The 19,143-nt window shown below is 35.2% G+C and overlaps 1 protein-coding gene and 1 non-coding gene across 3 annotated transcripts; both read left to right on the forward strand.

Moving 5' to 3' along the window:
- The first annotated feature begins 66 nt into the window (after positions 1-66).
- cd99 (CD99 molecule) lies at positions 67-19,014 on the forward strand. Of its 2 annotated transcripts, XM_039649511.2 has the most exons (14): positions 75-311; positions 5,254-5,289; positions 7,572-7,634; positions 7,778-7,807; positions 7,961-8,002; positions 11,078-11,098; positions 11,211-11,243; positions 11,596-11,643; positions 12,678-12,758; positions 13,572-13,607; positions 13,745-13,768; positions 16,952-17,059; positions 17,977-18,027; positions 18,515-19,014. In XM_039649511.2, the coding sequence occupies exons 1-14, from the start codon at positions 251-253 to the stop codon at positions 18,541-18,543; spliced, it is 663 nt and encodes a 220-aa protein (XP_039505445.2). In that variant the 5' UTR covers positions 75-250; the 3' UTR covers positions 18,544-19,014. The 2 variants fall into 2 exon arrangements, with proteins under 2 accessions (XP_039505446.2, XP_039505445.2); XM_039649512.2 differs by lacking the exons at positions 16,952-17,059; positions 17,977-18,027; positions 18,515-19,014 and adding an exon at positions 14,353-16,151 and having other exon boundaries at positions 67-311.
- Positions 17,407-17,498, forward strand: trnar-ucu (transfer RNA arginine (anticodon UCU)). The gene is given in 2 exon segments: positions 17,407-17,443; positions 17,463-17,498. It is a non-coding gene; the product is annotated as a tRNA-Arg (tRNA).
- Positions 19,015-19,143: the final 129 nt, after the last annotated feature.

Raw genomic sequence — 19,143 nt, forward strand, 5'->3', positions numbered from 1 at the left:
TCGGACTAAATCAAGCTCTGTGTCGAGGGCGTGTCGATGTTTTGAATCATCACTCTAATTAGACTACATAGAGAGCCACACTGTTGAATAGCAATTGGTCCGCGCTTCTATCACTCAGAGGGGTGGGTAACATAAGTTACCACCGAACTTTCATTTCCAGAACTTCTAGTGCGATTGAAGTCTTGTAAGCCGGGTCAAGGAAAAAAAAAACATTAGCGTTCTTTTAAATTTGACATATTTTCAAAGCAAGATGACTTCATACACGTGGATTTTACTTATTTTTGCAAGTCTTGCGGCAACGAGAGCACAAGGTATGGTCTATCTTCTTAACTGTTATTATTTTGTTTTGGTAACAACGCTCGTTACATTTCTTGAACTGGGGGCGTAGGTCTATAAAATAACAACGAAAAGAGTCGTCGCTTTTTGCCTCTTCTTAAACGCCCTGCTGCATATAAACTACGTCGTCACTTGTCTAAATCGCTCTTAAATTATATTTGAAGCGAGGAGTTAAAATTAGTGTTCTGGTAGTCTATAGCCCAGTTATTTACTCAGAATGATTATACGGAAAAAGTGGGTTGAATGTTTTTGAAGTGCCAAAGAACATGGGTACATTTTTTTTCCACACACATGCATGACTCACCAGCCTGTGGGGAAAATGGCTGGAGAACCAACATACAAAGATTGTTTTGGTAACATAACTTCATATTTTTAAAAGCATGTGCAAAAATTAAAGCAGAGCTACAGAGGCTGAGATTATTGATCTTCCCAATTTCAATTTTATAATATTTATTCCCAACTTCATATGTTTTATGTCAGTAATTTAGCTGCAACGCATTGAAAAGCAGAGTTTACATGCTAATTAAAATAGTTCGCTGTATAGTTCCCCTTTGCCTCACAGAGGGGCAAAATGTTAAATTTTTAATAATGAAACAAACTTTATAAACCATACACTGTCTTGTCATTTAAGTATTTTGTTCGAACTTTAAATACAGTAAATCATACACTAACAGTGCTTGTTACTGGAAGATGCATCCCAAACAGCAACATAGTGTCACCCTCATCTGGTATGTGTGATACCCATGTGGGCCGGATCTGGACCGACACTGTTTTGCTGGCTGGGACAGGTGCGATCTGCCATGTAATGCTATTCCATTAATTTAAATTTTTGTTGTTGTTGTTGTTGTTTTTTGCAAGTTTATGAATGGCAATACATTTATTCTCAACATTGTCAATGATAAAACATAAAAATAACCACTTAAAAACATTTTTTGGTATCTTTCCCATAGCTGCACGCGAGTAGATAACATCTTAGGTCATAGAAAAACCCCTTTTCTACCACAGCACACTTCTTTTTCAGCATTAAGTTGCCTTGATCACAGTGCTCTAAAAATACTTGATCCCATGATGTTGACCCATACTTCCTTGTGGTGGAAGCATTGAGTCTATTAATCTTCCTGAATTTCAAATGTAGTTCTTCCCAAATGTATGTTTTATGCAATAGAAGTTAAGTGCATAAACATCTACCCAGATGAAAGTATCTCTGGTTTCAGGTCTGACTCAACCACCAGTCATGGGTTGTGCCATAGACCATAATGAAAACAATACATCACCATAGCAACATAAAGCCACAGGATGCCGTCTCTGATAGAGTGTGGCATGTGGCAAACACGTGTTGTGCAGTGTACATCTTTTTTTTTTTTTCATATATTTTACAAAAATTATGTTTAGTTTTGCTGTGTATGCTAAGAGATGGGAGGGTTTTTACTCACAATGTGAATCCAGTACAACACACAAATATAGTATACAATCCACTGAATCCAGTGTATATATTTGGGTGGGGAAATGTAAAATCAAACTGTCAAATTCCAATCATTTTTCTCGATCAGCACTTTTACCCTAGCCTGACTTCGTCATACTCATATTCAAGAAAGAATATGAGTCTGAAACTCCTCCATTGGGCTTTGATTATGAGGCGTGTCGTAACCGAACCAGGACAAAAAAAAAAAAACCTCTGCACTCAATTGGATAGTCGGTAGACCTACAACCAATCAGAGCAACGCATAAGTCAACTACTTTGCATAGCGCAGTTTTCAAATACAGAACGTAGCCTACTTTATTTATTTTAAAAGTTAAATAACGAGTGTTACTTCTTTTACTTACTTCCCCATGAGTGCCACCAAAGGAGAAACCACAACGACCACAAGCTTTTCATTACGTCCCATCTTCTTAACGACCGTCAGAGCCAGCTGATAAGTTGCACTTTTCCCAAATCATGTCGGAAGGACGCCAAAAATATCTTTCCGATCGACAAATAAGACGCGACAGCAGAATCTATCCACAAGTTTCCTACGCCCCATGAGGCCTTGCGTCAAAAGTGGGCGCGACTTCCGGTAGGAAGTAAACAAAGCACGATTTGACATGCTTGACACTCGTTCAATCAACAGTTGACAGTCATTCAAGTTATAGCGATCCAAACTAGCTAACGATGTGGGAACACAACCTCAACGAAATTCAAAAGGGTATAACAGTAACTTTACCCTCCGCAGTAGTTGATTGGGAGTATTATAATAACATTATTAATAATCAATACTCATCAAGGCATGGTGACAGACAGTTGTGTGAGCTGACAAACAATTAAAATAAAAATACACACTTAGTCATTGTGCTTTGGTCGGAGTTTATTCAAAATTATAAATGAATGTGCTACTGGAATACATTAACTGGCACATTTGGTTAACAGTGGTATTCTGTCTGAAGGGTGTAACATCAGTAGCGAACAGCCAAACACATGCTGATAGAGTTTATAGAATATTAAGAATTTAAACAAATGTACACAGGAAGATTCGTCGTCTTTTGGGAGGTGATGGAAACTACAGTCGTTGGCTACAGTCGAACTACAGTCGAAATCACTAGGGCTGTCAACTTTAGTCGTTTAGTCGACTAATCGGTCGATGCCGTCGTGGTCGACTGACATTCTTATTGGTCGACCAGTTGCATTTTTTTTTTTTTTTTTTTTACCAATAGAAGGAATTTTTCAATGACTTACTCCTTGATATTTATTCATTTATAATCAGTTATTTATTACTGTATTCTAAATATAATTAGCCTATGTTTTGTCCCCAACTTTAAAATGCTTTAATTTAGGCTATTTTTGTAACTGCGCCACAGTTTAGCGCACACACATAATACACTCGGGAACCGCACCTGTGGCTGGCTGCGCTGCTGCTCGCGCTCGGTAAGGGATGCTGTATTCATTCTGTTAGAACGCTGCTTGTTTTGGCTTTAGTCGACAAAATGTCCAGGAAATATAAATCTTTTGTCTGGCTGCATTTTAAAACAAAGACGACAAGACTGTGGAGGGAGGCGATCGCGTTGCCATTATGAGCGCGCAAGTCGCGCGCCTACATTTAAAATCGAACTTGAGCGCGCAAAAGACGTGAGCAGCCTTTTAACGGCTATATCATGCTGACTCAATAGATTGTGTTTTCTTAATGTTTTCGTTTTTATTTGTACACTTGACGCATTTGAAAATAGCCTAAATAATGCAACAAAACGAAAATAAACCTATACGCGGTACAGCCTATTATAGGATTGTTTTTAAGTTATTTGGGTTTTTTTGAGTGTTGTTTAAAACGCCTTGATCTTCAGGACTAAAGTTAACCCATAGCTTTGAAAGTAAAGAAGAATATAAAGCCTGTATAAACGAGAGCTTTTGTTGGGATTTTTCATTATGTGGCAGATAGCAGTTATATTTTTTGCAGCGTGTGGTGTGGTCAGGTGCGCGATTGGGACTGTACTATAGACCTAGGACAGAGCTCTTCACTTTTTGCAGTTAAAAAATCACTTAATTTTCAAAGAATTATATTATTATTATAGTTTTATTTATTTGTGATGTTTTTTCGTTGTTGTTTTATAAATGCTCAATGACAATTGTTTAAAAAATGTTTAATCAAAATATCACGTTTTTTTTTTTTTTTTTTTTAGTCGACTAATCGTCGAGCAGGACTCGACTTTGGTCGACTAAGGATTTCTTTGGTTGAATACAGCCCTAGAAATCACTCTGATTTCGTTTTCAGCTTATGTTCAAAACAATCACGTTTAAGCCACTGAACTAGTTTAGTCCGGTTATGCATACAACCGCGAACAGCACATGTTGTCCATGAGCTCCGTAACGACATCTTTCATAAAGATTTGCGTCTTTAAATAGTAAAATAATTCTCAGAAAAACAGCTAGCCTCTTCGCTAACTAACACACAAAATACCATTGGAATGCTATTCCGCCGCGTCACCGGAAGTTTCACCCACTTTATTTTTTACAGGAGCGCCCCTCGGAAACTTGTGGATACATCTCAATTATCCAGCTGCAGTCATCTTTGACAAGCGCACTTTGATGACGTGAGGATTGTGTTACTGAAGACCACCTGTCAATCATCGTATAAAGCCCGCCCTGGCAATTTGATTGGCCCGATGATTTCTGAACCGATCATAATTTCTCCTCAATGGATCGAGTCCAGACCGAACTTCCCGTCCAAAAAATGTTGTGGGCGGAGTTCGGGCTGGCATCCAGGCTACTTTTACCCTCTATGAATGAGACTGGTTTATTAAGTTGGTTATATCTTTCTCACACCCGTGGTTTTAGTTTTTTGAGTTTTCCTATTTGGGGGTCATGCAAGAGGAAAGGGATTAGATGCTTTCTACAATACAACAGCTGTGTCTTGTTACTAACTTGTTGGAACACTTTAAAATTACTTCCTACAGTGCTAATAGGCAGATGCTTGCGTGAAAACGATTACTTTAACTCATTTGAGTTACTTGACTTGAGTTCATTGTGCATCATTATATGGGTTTTGCACCGAGATGTGGAGCCACAAGTAAATTGCACAAATCAACTTCAATCTGGCTCATTGGTTTCTTTCTATTTGATCAAATTTAACAATTTGAAATGCTAATGAACTCTTTCTGAAATTTAATTTATGACCTCTTTCTGAAATGTTATTTTAATGAGCATTTTGCTGTGTTTGGAGTAAATGTCTAATGCTGAGATAAAATATACATTGCCTCAGTGAATCAAATGAGTTCTGTTGAATTGGCTGGATTCATCTTCTATTGACAAGTCTATTTGCAGCATCCAATTTTTTTTTTTTTATTCTTAGTTTCAGTTAAAATATTTGATTATTTTGAATGGGATTAAACTGGCCATAAACCACTAGAGATGGTTTCTAACAAAATATTAAAATATCTGTTTTCTTGCAGATTTTGACCTGTCTGCTGCTTTTGATGATGATGATTGTAAGTACTCTATATTCACTATATATGGTCATTTTATGCATGCCTATTTTTGTTTGTTAAATATTTGTAATGCAAAGTAAACATATAAAATGTAAATATTATAATATAATATATAAATTTTTTTCTTACCAAATTGGGGTTAAAATGGTCACTGGCCCCACCAAAAAATAAATAAATAAATAAATAAAGTTTTGTTGTTGTTTTAACCTTTGTATTATATTGTATTCTAAAAAAGAGAAAATCAAAAGAGAAATCAATTCAGTACTCACGATCTCTTTTTTATGAACCCAGAGAGGCGGTATTAACAATAAAGGGATAGCTCAACCAAAAATGTATTACATAATTCCATAAAAATAACTGTAGAATATTAAAGTCACTAACCACATATTAAATTATAGGCCTATCTTTATTTCTTTAAATGAATATCAGGTAATACTTGTTTAAGGTTAAATTCTCATTATTAACCTGTTGCTTAAAAGTGTATTATAAAGCACATATTCATGCCTTATTCTGAATTGCCATATTCTACATCACTAATCCTACCCAATACCTAAACTTAACAACTTCCTTAATAATTATTAATAAGCAGTAATTAGGAGTATGAGGCAAAAGTCGTAGTTAATGTGAGAATTTGACCCTAATCTAAAGTATGACCGAATATTTCTTGTTTTCGTTTGCTACTGTCTAACTCACAAAAAATACCCCTGGATCTCCCTCAACTCTCATTGGTTTATCTGGCCTATTCTACACTTATAATACTGAGACCAGTGTGTACAAGCGTCATGCAAAAATAAAGGTTTAAAGTAGGGCTCTGCAAAAATTAATTGCGATTAATCGCTTCCAAAATAAAAGTCTGCGTTTACATAATATATTTGTGTGTGCTGTATATAATTATTTTGTATATGTAAATACCTATGCATGCATGTATATAGTTAAGAATTATTTGCGCTTAAATTCTGTGTGTGTGTGTATATATATATATATATATAAATATAAATATGTAAATATATATATATACATAATCTATATTATATAAATATAAATATTTTATATATGAATAACACATTTTCTGAAATATATACATGCATGTGTGTGTATTTATATATACAAAATAATTGTATAAGCACACAAATATATTATGTAAACACAGACTTTTATTTTGGATGCGATTAATCGCAATTAATTTTTGCACAGCCCTAGTTTAAAGTAACATGCGACTGTTAATGCTGTAGCCTATTCGTAGTGACCTCTGATCAATTTATTCTGTGTGTTTCCTAGAATGTGATCTACAACATACACACAAGTAGTAGGCCTACTGGTATTATTTAACAAACTAAATACATGTTTGAAAAAATTACAGATTTGTAAATATATTTAATTGATATATATTTTTAAATCACTAAATATTTAGGATTTTGTCACAACTACGTCAGTATAGCTGCTCGACTCATGTGTCAGTCACTTCAGGAAGGTGCCACAACATACGGCGACATGTTCTGCAACAATATCAGTGGCTCTCACAAGTTTCAGTGGCACAGTGGTCATCCTCTGTGAGCAAATGGCTTCTGTGAGTAAGATGCCACTAATGTTAATACTGGTAGGGGGCGCACAGAAAACAGAGCGCGAGTACTGAATGGAGTTCTTTTTCACATCTTCTTGGGCTTGAATATTCATGGTTCAAAATCACATGAATGTTTAAATTGACAGAACTTGAAAACCTGTGCAAATGATAACCTTTCGCACGTAGCACTGGCCCGATCAGCCATGTGACAATTCCATCACCAAGCGTCTTTCACGCTGGCCCCGGCCATCCTGCAGTCCTTATTATGAAGCTTGTGTCCACCTTATTTTTTTAACGTGGAAGCAAGCTATTCTGTGAATGTGCGAGACTTGAAGCATTAGCCGCTGTAAGGATATAACGAGAAGAATAAAGTGCGGCAATTGGTTAAACTATTTGCGCTATTAATCAATGTGTCTATAATTATGACAATACATTAAAATAATAGGGTAAGAAATACCAGTTTGCAATTTCAAGCAGCATTGCAAGCTTTTTTTGTAGGCTACAGCAAAAAATAACTGGAAGCGGATTACACTGTAAGCCAGGCACATTCAATTTACAAATGGCCGCACACACTCTTGCGTAAAAAAATATGGTGGACTGGATAAAGTAATTTTTGAATCAAATGTGGAATACCATACTTCCATCCTTGTTTATATCTTAACTATTCCGTTATGTCACTCATATTGTACTTTCAAACAATTAACAATATTATGATCTTAAGCTCCTGCAAAACCAACGGTGAAACCAGCGGTGAAACCAGACCCACCCAAAAACCCAGATCAAGGTAATGGTCATTTTTTGTGTGTTTGTTTTGCATATAGCAATGGAATTTACATAATTTTACAGTTGTATGGACCATTTAAAGCACACAATGACTAACATGAGTGCTAGGCCTACCTAATTAATAGTTTTGCCTTGCTCTTCTAGGATTTGATCTGTTAGATGCCTTCGATTCAGGTAAGACTGACTCGACTTATCAAATTGCGTTTCTGTGTGAACTTCTTTGATTTGGAATTCAGTGAATTCTTTGTCTTGTTTCGGTTACTGTATTTAAATAAACCTAAACTCAAAGTAAAATATGTCTTTATGATCATTGTTTATTGTACACAGACCCCAAAAAACCTGCTGTGGTCCCACCCAAATCAGGAGACGGTAAGAAATCATTATGCTGGGGTGTTAATGTAATTTTATGTATAAAGTTCATGGGTTACACTTTATTGTTAGACAGTGGGGGCCCTCAAAATTACTTGATCATATTTAGAAAGAGGCTAAAACAACAACAACAAAAAATCAAGATATTTTGAATATACATATTATGAGTCTTTCTAGCTTTACCAAGATCTAAAATATTTTGTTGGGTAGGAAAAGTGAGTGGTGGTGGGGTCTTGAATTTAAAAAGGTTGAGTTCTTCTGAGATCTCGTTGTTACAGTATAATTAAACTTGTAATATTAATGAATAACATGTACTGTACCTACTAGGGTTAGTATTAGTTTGGTTTAGGGTTGCATGCAATTATGGGTAACACTTTATTTTAACTACTATACTCTAATACTAATAAGTAAGGGTTATCACAAATGTCACACGTTACGTGTTATAACTGTAGTAATAACAATAAATAATGCATAATTATATTCAACTAACCCTAAACCAACCCCTATTCCTAACCCTAATCCTATAGCAAGTACATGTAGTTTTTGTCACGTGAGGTTGAAGCAGACGAGGTAGTAGGATCCATTTGCAGATTGACTTTATTTATACCACTCAAACTATACAAAGACATACTCAAGAATCAAGAAACAGGAATCAGGAACAGTAAAACCAGCAAACAACATTAAGGACCCACAAAGACTGAACTAGACTAATGCCGCGTTCCAGGCAACCTGTAACTGGTGTTTTTCCAACCTTATACCCGTGAAAGTGCAATGGAACGGCAGTCAAACCCGTGACTTCCCACCGGTGAACTCGTACTTGACCGATGTACTCCCAGTTACGAGTTCTGACGTCACATAGCCCGCGAACCAATGACAGCCCCTACTGATGCAGTGTTTCTGCAGGCGGAATACACTTTAGGACAATATAACGTCAACTACTTTTTAGTCCATTGAGTGCAGGGATAAATTAATACCAAATACATTTCCAAATATACAAATAAAGTAAAATAAGAGGTATAACAGCTTATCTTGCCTCATGCGCTATTTTTCCTCCTCAGTTTCCCACAAATAAACAAGGAGTAAGCACCTTTGGCGTTAGAAATTATTACAAATGCGCGTGAGCCCCGTATAGGTCCGCCATGTTGGTTTGTTTACATCTAGGTAGTTTGGCGTGAATGACCTGGAATGCTACAATGTCGTAAGTCGTGGTTTGAAGTCGTGATTTACGTGCTCAAAAACCTGCCTGGAACGCAGCATAACAAGAGGGTGTGGCTAATAGGAAACACTTGTGACAGACTAATAAACATAATGGGGAACTACTTAACATGAAACAATACAGAAACAGACTAGACTTGTGACATGCATGAAACCTTACAGAAACAGACTAGACTGTGACAAGCATTAAACTAGGCAGAAACACAGACTAGCCTTGTGACAGTTTTTTTTTTTTTTACTCTGTACTTAAATGTATATATAGCATGGACACCTTAAAGGGCACCTATTATGCCCCCTTTTACAAGATGTAATATTGGTCTCGGGTGTCCCCAGAATGTATTTGTGAAGTTTCAGCACAAAATACCTAATTATTAGTTAATTTATTATAACCATTTTAAAATGTCATTTTTGGGGCCTGTTTTAAAAAGAGCTGTTTTGGTCTATCTATATTACCTTAAATGTATGAGCTGCATATCCCCGCCCTGCCTTTGGATGAGGGAGTCACTTGCATACCTATGGCTGTCGGTCTAGGCAGAATGGATGAGAGTGAGAGACCCGCTGTCATTCAGCCGTACATGTTTGAATCGGAATATATAAATAGTCTCTGATCAGACCCAGATGACGAAGAGACTCATAAACGCGAATGAGAATGGACCAGGATGTCTCGGTATGGTTATTTGATACATTTATGTTTATAGAGTTGTAATCGCGCCCCCTTTGCAATTATGGATGTGCAAAACACACACACAGACACACACAAACACTATGCATTTATTTACATTACTTGTCATACAGGTGCTTCTGTGGCAAATGTGAGAAGATGGGAAGAAAATATATGCAGTTTTTAATACAATATCTTAAAAAAAAATATATATATATATATATATATATATATATAACACTACTACAAACATTACACACTATACAAACAAGGTTTAAATTATATACACAGACATCCTACGACGACAACAACTTTAGATGCATTTGTTGTTGAATTGGCTGACAATCGACTGAAAAGACTATTTGCTCAAAAATCATAAAATACACTTACTGTTACTGGAGGTGTCGTTGGATCGCAACAGTAGATGACGATCCACACTTGAGGATTAACTTTGAAGCAAGACCTGCTTTCAATTGACGTTCACAAAACAGTCAGAAAATGATTCACTCAAACTATTCACATAAACTTACTTACGAAGGAAAGGCGCCACTTAATACAATAATACAATACAATACATCCACTGTGTTTTAGTGTGTTTTCAGGTGTCGGAAATAAGTGAAAACTACGATGTATGTCATTATTACATCCCATCCCACAACAGAACACTTATGATTCTAGACATTACCGGCTGTCGTTGAAACAATGGAGAATGGTGTACAGATCACCGAGGGCGGGGTCGAGGCCACAACCACACTGTCAATCAAACCCCTTTCTCACTTTCTACGTCACAAAGAGCTGAATCTTAGAACAGCTCGTTCTGAGACAGTGGAGATGATTTATTGAGATTGTAAAAAAAAAAACACCGTGTGGATTTTTATCATTCTAGGGTGGTTTTGCTCACACACTGCCAACACACATTTATGTTCAAACACCATGTAAAAGTGAATTTTGCATAATAGGTGCCCTTTAAAATAAATTGTAACCCAATTATGCAGAATTTACTGTGACTAGAAAGTTCATGTAGAATTTGTAACAATGACACTGTAAAATAAAGAGTTAAAAGTTTATGTAGTAGTGTTTGTTTAACTAACCCATTGTGCGTTTATTTTAATTAGCTAATTTAAGTTGATTTATTACTTGTTTGTAAATGAATGTGTTAATACAAATTAATGTGTAGTTTCTTGTTATTGTATTTGCAGATAAAAAGAATCCATCTGGAGGTAAAATATACACACACACACACATCTTTATGTTTTTAAATCTGTTGTTTTTATACAGTAATCAACCTACTAATGCAATGCAAAAAAAATAACATGATGATTTAATTTTCAGATGAATTTGATCTGTCTGATGCATTTAATCCAGGTAAAAAAAAATGATGTTGCTTTCTCTGACATTGTAAATTCTGGTTTTGTCTCGTTTACAATCTTTTTCCCCCAGTATATAATTTATTGATTTTTATTAAGAGATTTTCAATTGCTTATGCGGTTTACATTTGAGGCACTCTATATTCATTGATACTCAGCTGGTAAATGTAGCTCTTTTATGGCTATTACAATTGCTAATAGTTTTTTTCTGTTCTGATTGTTTTAAATGTGCTATTCAACGAGTAACATCATGCCATAGGTTTTCTTTAAAAAAACACACACCCACCTTAAAACATTCTTCAAAATATCTTCTTTTGTATTAAACATAGATACTTTTTCTATTTCTACAGATCTTGATCCCAAAAAACCTGTTGTCCCACCCAAAGAGAGAGGAACTGGTATGTTTCTGCCAACATGTTTGGGTTACACTTTATTTTACAGTACGTGTGCTCACAGTGTAGTTACATTAGAAAGTACTGGTAATATAAGGTAACAACATTGGTTAGGTTTAGGTTCAGGGTCACTACCTAGTTGCTGTATGTACATGCAAAAACAGGTCCAAAAATTATTTCTACCCATGATTGTTTGCATCTGTTAGGGTCTTCCATATTTACACTATGTGAATCACTCCATATTCCATATAGTGTGCTGTGTTTTATTACTATATAGAAATTAGTAAATGTGTTTACAAGTGACCAATTGGATTGGATGGCAAAAAGGGCAGAATTATGTCATCAATTGTTTATTTATTTAGTGTGTATATCGAGAAAATCATAGTAATAAAACGCTTATCTTCTAAATGAGAATTTGTCATCATTTAAAAACACGCTAGATTATAAATAAATTTTATACTAACATTATTACAAAAAGCCACAAACTGAAATTTTGACTTTTGTTACAATTAAAGATTATGTGCATCAGGGGCAAAATTGCTTATTTAGATAAGTATATATGAAGAGTTCAGATGCAAAAGCCTCTAAATGCCATTTGAAATTTTCTTCTTTAATGATGATTTATGTCAAGCTTGTATATTTAAGTTCAGTGATTTCACTTAAATGGCAATGATAATTACCTATTAATTGTTATTTAAGTGAAATTACTGAACATAAATATACAAGTTTGATAAAAAATCATCATCAAAGAAGAAAATTTCAAATGGCATTTAGAGGCTTTTGCATCTGAACTCTTCATATGTAGTTAATGATAATGTTGTTGTTGTTTTTTCTTCTTCTTTTAACGAAAATACATTAATTGAATATTTGTTTAAATTCACTACACTTAAGGTAGCAGTCTTTATTCAAAAACATAATTTCGTTTAGGTAAATCAACACTTTAAAAAGTCTGAGGAACTGAAATATTTCTGAACCCAATCAGATTCTTATGTGCATTAAACTGCTATTCTTGTGAAATGTTACATTAATGTTTAATATAGGTGGTGGAACTTTTGATGACAAAGACCTTTTCGGTGTGAGTGACGGGGGTGAATACACGCCCGATAAAGGTCGAATTGGAGGTTTGTGTCAAGTTTTACTCCTTTTTTTAAAATCAGTTTTTCAGCTTGATTTAGGACTGTAAGTTGATTTGAAGTTTGCATTTCTGTTCATAGCAGAAGATCAAATCCATAGTTAAATAAACAGAGGTCACCCAATTTAATTGTATGAAAAATCTCCTAATAAACATCATATAACCATTACTTAGTACTAGTCATTTTCTAAATAAAAAGTTAATATAAAAGATGTTCCTTATTGTCCATATGTTACTTTAGATCATTTTTTAGAGAAAAATAGAACCAACAAGGTAGCCATAAAAATTTATAATAAAAATATTATTTTATATTCAGCGTGTTTTGCTAGGGTTTCCTGTGGAAGCTTGTTTCCACCTCTGAATAAAGAATAAAAAGCCAGTTTGTATCTTACAATTCAGACTTTTCTCAGAAATGAATGATATAAACTCGCAAGTGGGAGTTATGACTGTTTTATTCAGAATTGCGAGTTGTATCTCACAATTCGAATTTATATCGTTTATATCGCACAATTCTGAAATGATGCAAGCCAAGGTCAGAATTGCGAGATAAAAAGTCGCAATTATCTTTTTTTTTTTGTATCTGGTGTTGAAAACAAGCTTCCATAGTTTCACATGGGTTTCTATGACTTAATATAATTGCTAAATACAATCATGATTACCTAAAATTGGTAGCATATGTTACTAAATTTTGAAGGTAGGTGACTGAAATAAACTAAAACTAGCTAAATGTACACTAGTACTGTCTGTGAAGTCTGTCAGTGCTGTAAGTGAATCTGACTCTGGTTTTTGGTTTTGGTTAAAGGAGGAGGAGCAGACCCTGGCTATGATGATCAAAGTGGTATTTATTTCCGTATTATGCCAAATGTTTACCCTCTGGTTCATAATTGTTTGTTTTTATCTACTGTACCAAAACATTTACATATTTAATATGTCTTCATTTGCTGGGTGATAATTTGAATGTTATTTTCTCATTAGGCGGCCCTTCTGATCAACCTCAAGGTAAATATTATTTTCACTAATTTTATTTAAATAGTCCTTAAGTTACATCTATCAGTAATTGTTTTGGAAAAACTGTCGGCCACAAAATGAAGGCTTTTATGGAGTTTACCCAAGGATAAATTGTCCACTGAAATATAAAGCTGACATGCCTCTGGGAGGTGTTTTTGTTTCAGCTCTTTCATGCTCTATTTTCTAGCTGTTTGTCCTTACAGAAGCTTTGTTTACTTGCCAGTGTTGTCTTTCTCAGTGGAGTTAGCAAGTTTTTTCAAGAATGAGTCTGACCACAAAAGCTAAAATGTTTCGCTCTAAATATTGAGTGAGACCATGGAAACAGTGGCAGTCTGATGACTAACTGTCACACAGTTCTTTCATAAGGACAGGGCGGTCCAACAGACAAAAACAATTGTGCGCAGCACATGTTGAGGTTTTTCCACTAGGTGATTGTTTTCTTCTGTGTTGTTATAGTAAATGGGTGGTGAATATCATATGCAGTGCCTTTAAGTGTCTGAAGACTGATAGATTTGACTGTTCATTCTGCCTCTGGCTGTGACCTAAATCTGTGCTTCGATTGCCTGTTGTTGCAGATCTAAACCAGCAGTGGCTCCAGCTTATCAAGATGCTAGGCGATAATATACCAGAAGGCCTCAGTGTCTGGATTGCCGGGTTTTTACAAGTAGTAGAGCCCCTGCTAGAGCAGTTTCGGGGACTTCTGAATGTAACAGAGGAAAAGGCAGAGCTTTAAATGTCTTGTTGTAGTAACCCTCTTTGCTTGTGTTGGGGTGAAATGGTTTTAAACATTGTTTACATGGTTTGGTTTTAAGGCTGGGGCTGCTGGTGGTCATGGTTTATTGATGAGATGCATATTTTGGTCATGATCAAGATTAATCATATTGGTTTTGAAAATTTGGCAATATGGAATTAATTGTATTGTATTGCTGACTGGTTTGACGGTTGACTTTTTATGTTGGTAACTAAGGATTATTAAAAGCCTATATACACTACCATTAAAAAGTTTGGGGTCAATAAGTCTGTGTTAAGAAATGTTTCTTAAGCACCACATCAATCTCCAGTATCATCATGATCCTTTAGAATCCTTCTAATATGCTGCAGTTATGGCTGTTGGACTTTCAGCTTTGCATCACAGTAATAAATTACATTTTGAAATGTTACAATAGAAAAGTTTGTCCAATATTATGGTTTTTACTGCACTTTTTATCAAACAAATGCAGTCTCGGCGAGCATAAGAAGCTTCCTTAGTCTGACTCTGACCCTAAACTTTTGAACAGCAGTGTATATAATAAATCTGTTGGTGGATGTCTCTAATAGTTGGTTGTTATGAATATGGTAGCGCGTACGAATAAATTATATTGATTTTGATTGTGAAATAGTCAGAGAATACAATAGTGATACAGTTATTATTTTAGATCAAAAAGAGGGGTGTGAATTCCAATAGATGCTATCCGTTTCCTTAGGACATCCTCAATGACTTCTGGTCTTTTTTTTCATGAATTTTACATTTTATGCCAATGAATAGATCTGCGACTGGTTTTGCCTGGGTTTGAGAAGGCGTATCTGCTCGGTTTTATGGAATTAACCCCGAGGCCATACTGAGCATTCCATTGTTTGCTTCCTTTTCCTCTGCTCATGGAAGCCATCTTATTGTCTATTTTCTTGAAAAAAGAACATTTGAGGTTGAAACATTGTAGCACAATTCTCTTGGCTAAAACTTGACGTACCAGAGGATTGAAACTAGCAAATTGTGTGCGTCACAACCGAAAGCTTTAGCACATGCAGGGATTATGCCATCCTAAATCTCAAAGAGAGCAGAGGCGCTATAGGGATTTTTTTTTTTTACCACAGATACTGATGTTTCATCTAAAAATAGATTCTTAAAAATCTTATTGGCATCAATGGTTCCATGAAGAACATTTAGAAACTTTCAATTGCACAAAGAGTTGTTTAGACACGCACTCAAGAACTGTTCACTATTATTGGCGAACTGAAACTGGTTCTTCTACTGCATTGTTGCGACCCTCCAAACGACCCCTCCCCCATCCACACGCACATTTTTGTAATGTTTATTTACCACATAGCAGGCATTCATCCTATTGTAAGAGCATGGTAGTTTACATTAACGGCTGTTAATCTATTGAATATTTCAATGTTGTCTGGTTTTGTTTCTCATGATAGATGCCTTTAACATTGGTATTGTTTGGTGTCCATTTTGACGTATTGGTTCTCAATTGTAGTATTTCAGGGTCACATTTTTCTTTTCTTAAGTTTATCTGGTTTCTTTTCTGCAGAAGTGGTTATTTTCTTTTTTAAGCATTATAGCAACTTTTTGTGTTCTCTTTCCTTTTAATAAAGTGAAATGTGAGAATTCTCTCTGTTTGATTCATATCATAGTCTCGCACAACTGCAGTGACTAGCATATCTTACAGGGTAAACCCCACCAACAATGGCATTGTAAGAATGTATTGAGCATGTGCGAAGAACACTCAAGCTCTTATATTATCTAGCTGCCTAAAGTTTAGGGAGGTAAATCTGCATAGCTTTAGATCTGAAACTACAGTATTATTTAGGAGGTTAACTTCAAACATTAGTTTGGAAACCTCTATTAATTTAGTCAGTTGAACTCCTGCATGCATGGTTTGCATATACACACAAAATGGGTGTGCAGGCAACGCCCAGCATGTTTAAACCAAATGTCATGACACAGTTCATGACTTATTGGAGCAACTCCGAATTTATTTAGGCTAATCAAAATTGCACAATGTCAGATACGTAGTTTACTTGCAGTGTTATGAACCTCCTCTTTCTGTCTGAATAGAGTTAAATAAACCTTATTATTTAGCAATTGGATGATTTTGAATGCATGCTGTAAACTTCATTTGTTGTTATTGCTTATATTACACATGTCAAGTTGAAGAACAATATGTACAGGAACATTTGCCAAGTGTTCTGTGGAGAATAGGAAACTCCTGTTGCACCCCCTGGTGGCAAAAACATCACAGTTTGCTTGTCCTTATGTTAAATGCCCATGTCTTGTTAGTTTTGCCATCAAGCTCCAGCTAATGACTGATATAGCCATTACAAATATATGTATAACGTATTGTACACTTCAGAAGCAATTTGAAACTAGCCCTTGTCCTTGTGTTCTGTCCCTTTAAATTGATCCCACAGGCGGAGCCATGGCTGCCATCATCAGTTCTGTGGGTGTTGCTCTGCTAGGTGCGGCCTCAAGTTACTTTGCCTATCAGAAAAAGAAACTGTGTTTCAAAATACAAGGAGGTGAGTTCAACACCTTTATCCAAGATTCTGAATCCGTATGCAAGCACTAGCCAGCCTGGATTTGATTTATGTTGCTTGCTTATCAAAGCTGTTCAAAAGAGAAGAGGAACAATACTTCACAAATAAGCTGTTTAACTTGACAATCATACTTTTTTTTACTCAAACTATTTGACCTCTTTTAATAACTTGTTCCACAATTATATATAAATGCTTTCGGAAGCCACAGTACATGCTTAGCTCAACAAACACAGAGGCTCTTGTAGAGGAAGTGGGGGTTGGGTGCTTGACGTGGCGTTCAGTTTAACTGCTCCGCTTGTATTACAAAAGCCCTCACTGCATCAACAGGTGGCTCTGTGGCGCAATGGATAGCGCATTGGACTTCTAGGCTACACTTGAAGAAGTGATTCAAAGGTTGTGGGTTCGAGTCCCACCAGAGTCGCATTTTTTTGAGAGAGTGCTGAAAAGAGGCTAACAACACAAGTAGCAGTCTTTTGTCCAAGTGTGAATGGTGTTAACAGAACTTTTAGTGCCTGCATTTTCAAAATACCATAAAATCGACTTAGTTGTTTTTAGCTACTATGTCCTTCCATCAAAAAAGAAGTAGTTGTGTTGATGTTGTATTGCAAAACAATTTTGCTGCTATTGAGCTGGGATACGGGTAAGTTTAGGGACAGGTTTGGTGGTTAGGTTTAAGGGAAAGGTCAACAGAGTAATTGTAGATGTAATTACAGAGATTAATTACAACTGTAATTATATGTTTTTTTAAATATTACTTTGTAAAAATATGTATGTACTCAATAAGTGGATTGTATCAAATTATTAATTAAAATGTTAGGACATAGTAGTTAAAGATACCTTATATAAACTGGGACTCAAAATTGTTTCATGAGATAAGCTAAAAGTACATTTTCTTACAGGTGCGGATCCAGAGAGTGGCAAAAACATGGGTACTCAGTCTGAACCACAAGGTAAGCATGATAGTGCTAACCTAGCGAATTTAAGAAAATGTAATTCTGACCCCACGACATATATGCCGCGGGGTCAGAATTACAGTTATTTGTTATTTGTGATTGTTTCAATTAATTAACATGGATACCAACCACAAATTTTGTTATGGTAGTGTAAGAATTATTTATTTTATTATTTATTTATTTTTATTTTTTTTCAAGTTGAAATGATCACATAATCTTTTGGAAAACATTCTAATATTCTGGTTTGGTGCACAAGAAACAGTTGTGCTACTTAATATTTTTTTTATATATATAGTCATCAGTATTAAATTATAGAGTTTTGTTCAAATTAAGTATTCAGAAAATAAGTATTTTATTTATTTATTTATTTATGACATATTTTCTTAAAAGATAATAGTTTGTTTTATATGGATTTCGTGCCCTCTGATGCAGCTTTTAAAGTTTCACCAAGTAGATAACAATTTTAATATTTTCTCCCCCAAAGTTCTCAGCAACCTGCTCCGTTCATCGTAACCGCAATTGGATCTGCGCACTGAAAGAAAATGTACATCTAGCATGTCCAGTTATGGAGAGCCTAACCCTGTGGGAAACATCAGTTATATGAAAGACTGGTTATTGGACAATTAAAAAAAATGTGTGTTGATTTTATTTTTCATTGGGTTCTCTAAGTTGTAATGCATTTTTTTTTTCTGTTCTCTAAGTTGTAATGGATTTTTTTTTTCTGTATTCAACATTTTTCTTGACTAATTGTTTTTCTTTGAAACAGTTGAAACAGAAACAGTAATATGTCACTTATGGTTTTATATGTCACTTATGGCAAGTGCTAATGTAAGATACTGCACTTTAAATGGACAAAGTTGTTACTTGAAGTCATCAGACAATGGATGGATGGATAAGATGATGATGATGTATGCTGATGAATGTCGAACTGACTGGTGACAAAAATGCCAACTAAAATAAAATTGACATGGAATGAGTTTAAAATGATGCTGCCAACTCACATTTTCTATAATTAAATTAATTTAAATTGAATATAAATTTGAGAGTAAAAGGTAAAAAGTTTTTATTATTATTATTATTATTAACCGTTTTAGCCATTGTAAATACGGCTAA

This window comes from Pimephales promelas, chromosome 6, assembly GCF_988280905.1.
Source record: "Pimephales promelas chromosome 6, fPimPro1.hap1.1, whole genome shotgun sequence".
NCBI lineage: Eukaryota > Metazoa > Chordata > Actinopteri > Cypriniformes > Leuciscidae > Pimephales > Pimephales promelas.

Coding starts and splice junctions, on each gene's coding strand:
- cd99 (XM_039649511.2), top strand. CDS start 251: ATGACTTCATACACGTGGATTTTACTTATTTTTGCAAGTCTTGCGGCA. Junction 11,244..11,595: donor GTCTGATGCATTTAATCCAG/GTAAAAAAAAAT, acceptor CTATTTCTACAG/ATCTTGATCCCAAAAAACCT. Junction 12,759..13,571: donor CGATAAAGGTCGAATTGGAG/GTTTGTGTCAAG, acceptor TTTTGGTTAAAG/GAGGAGGAGCAGACCCTGGC.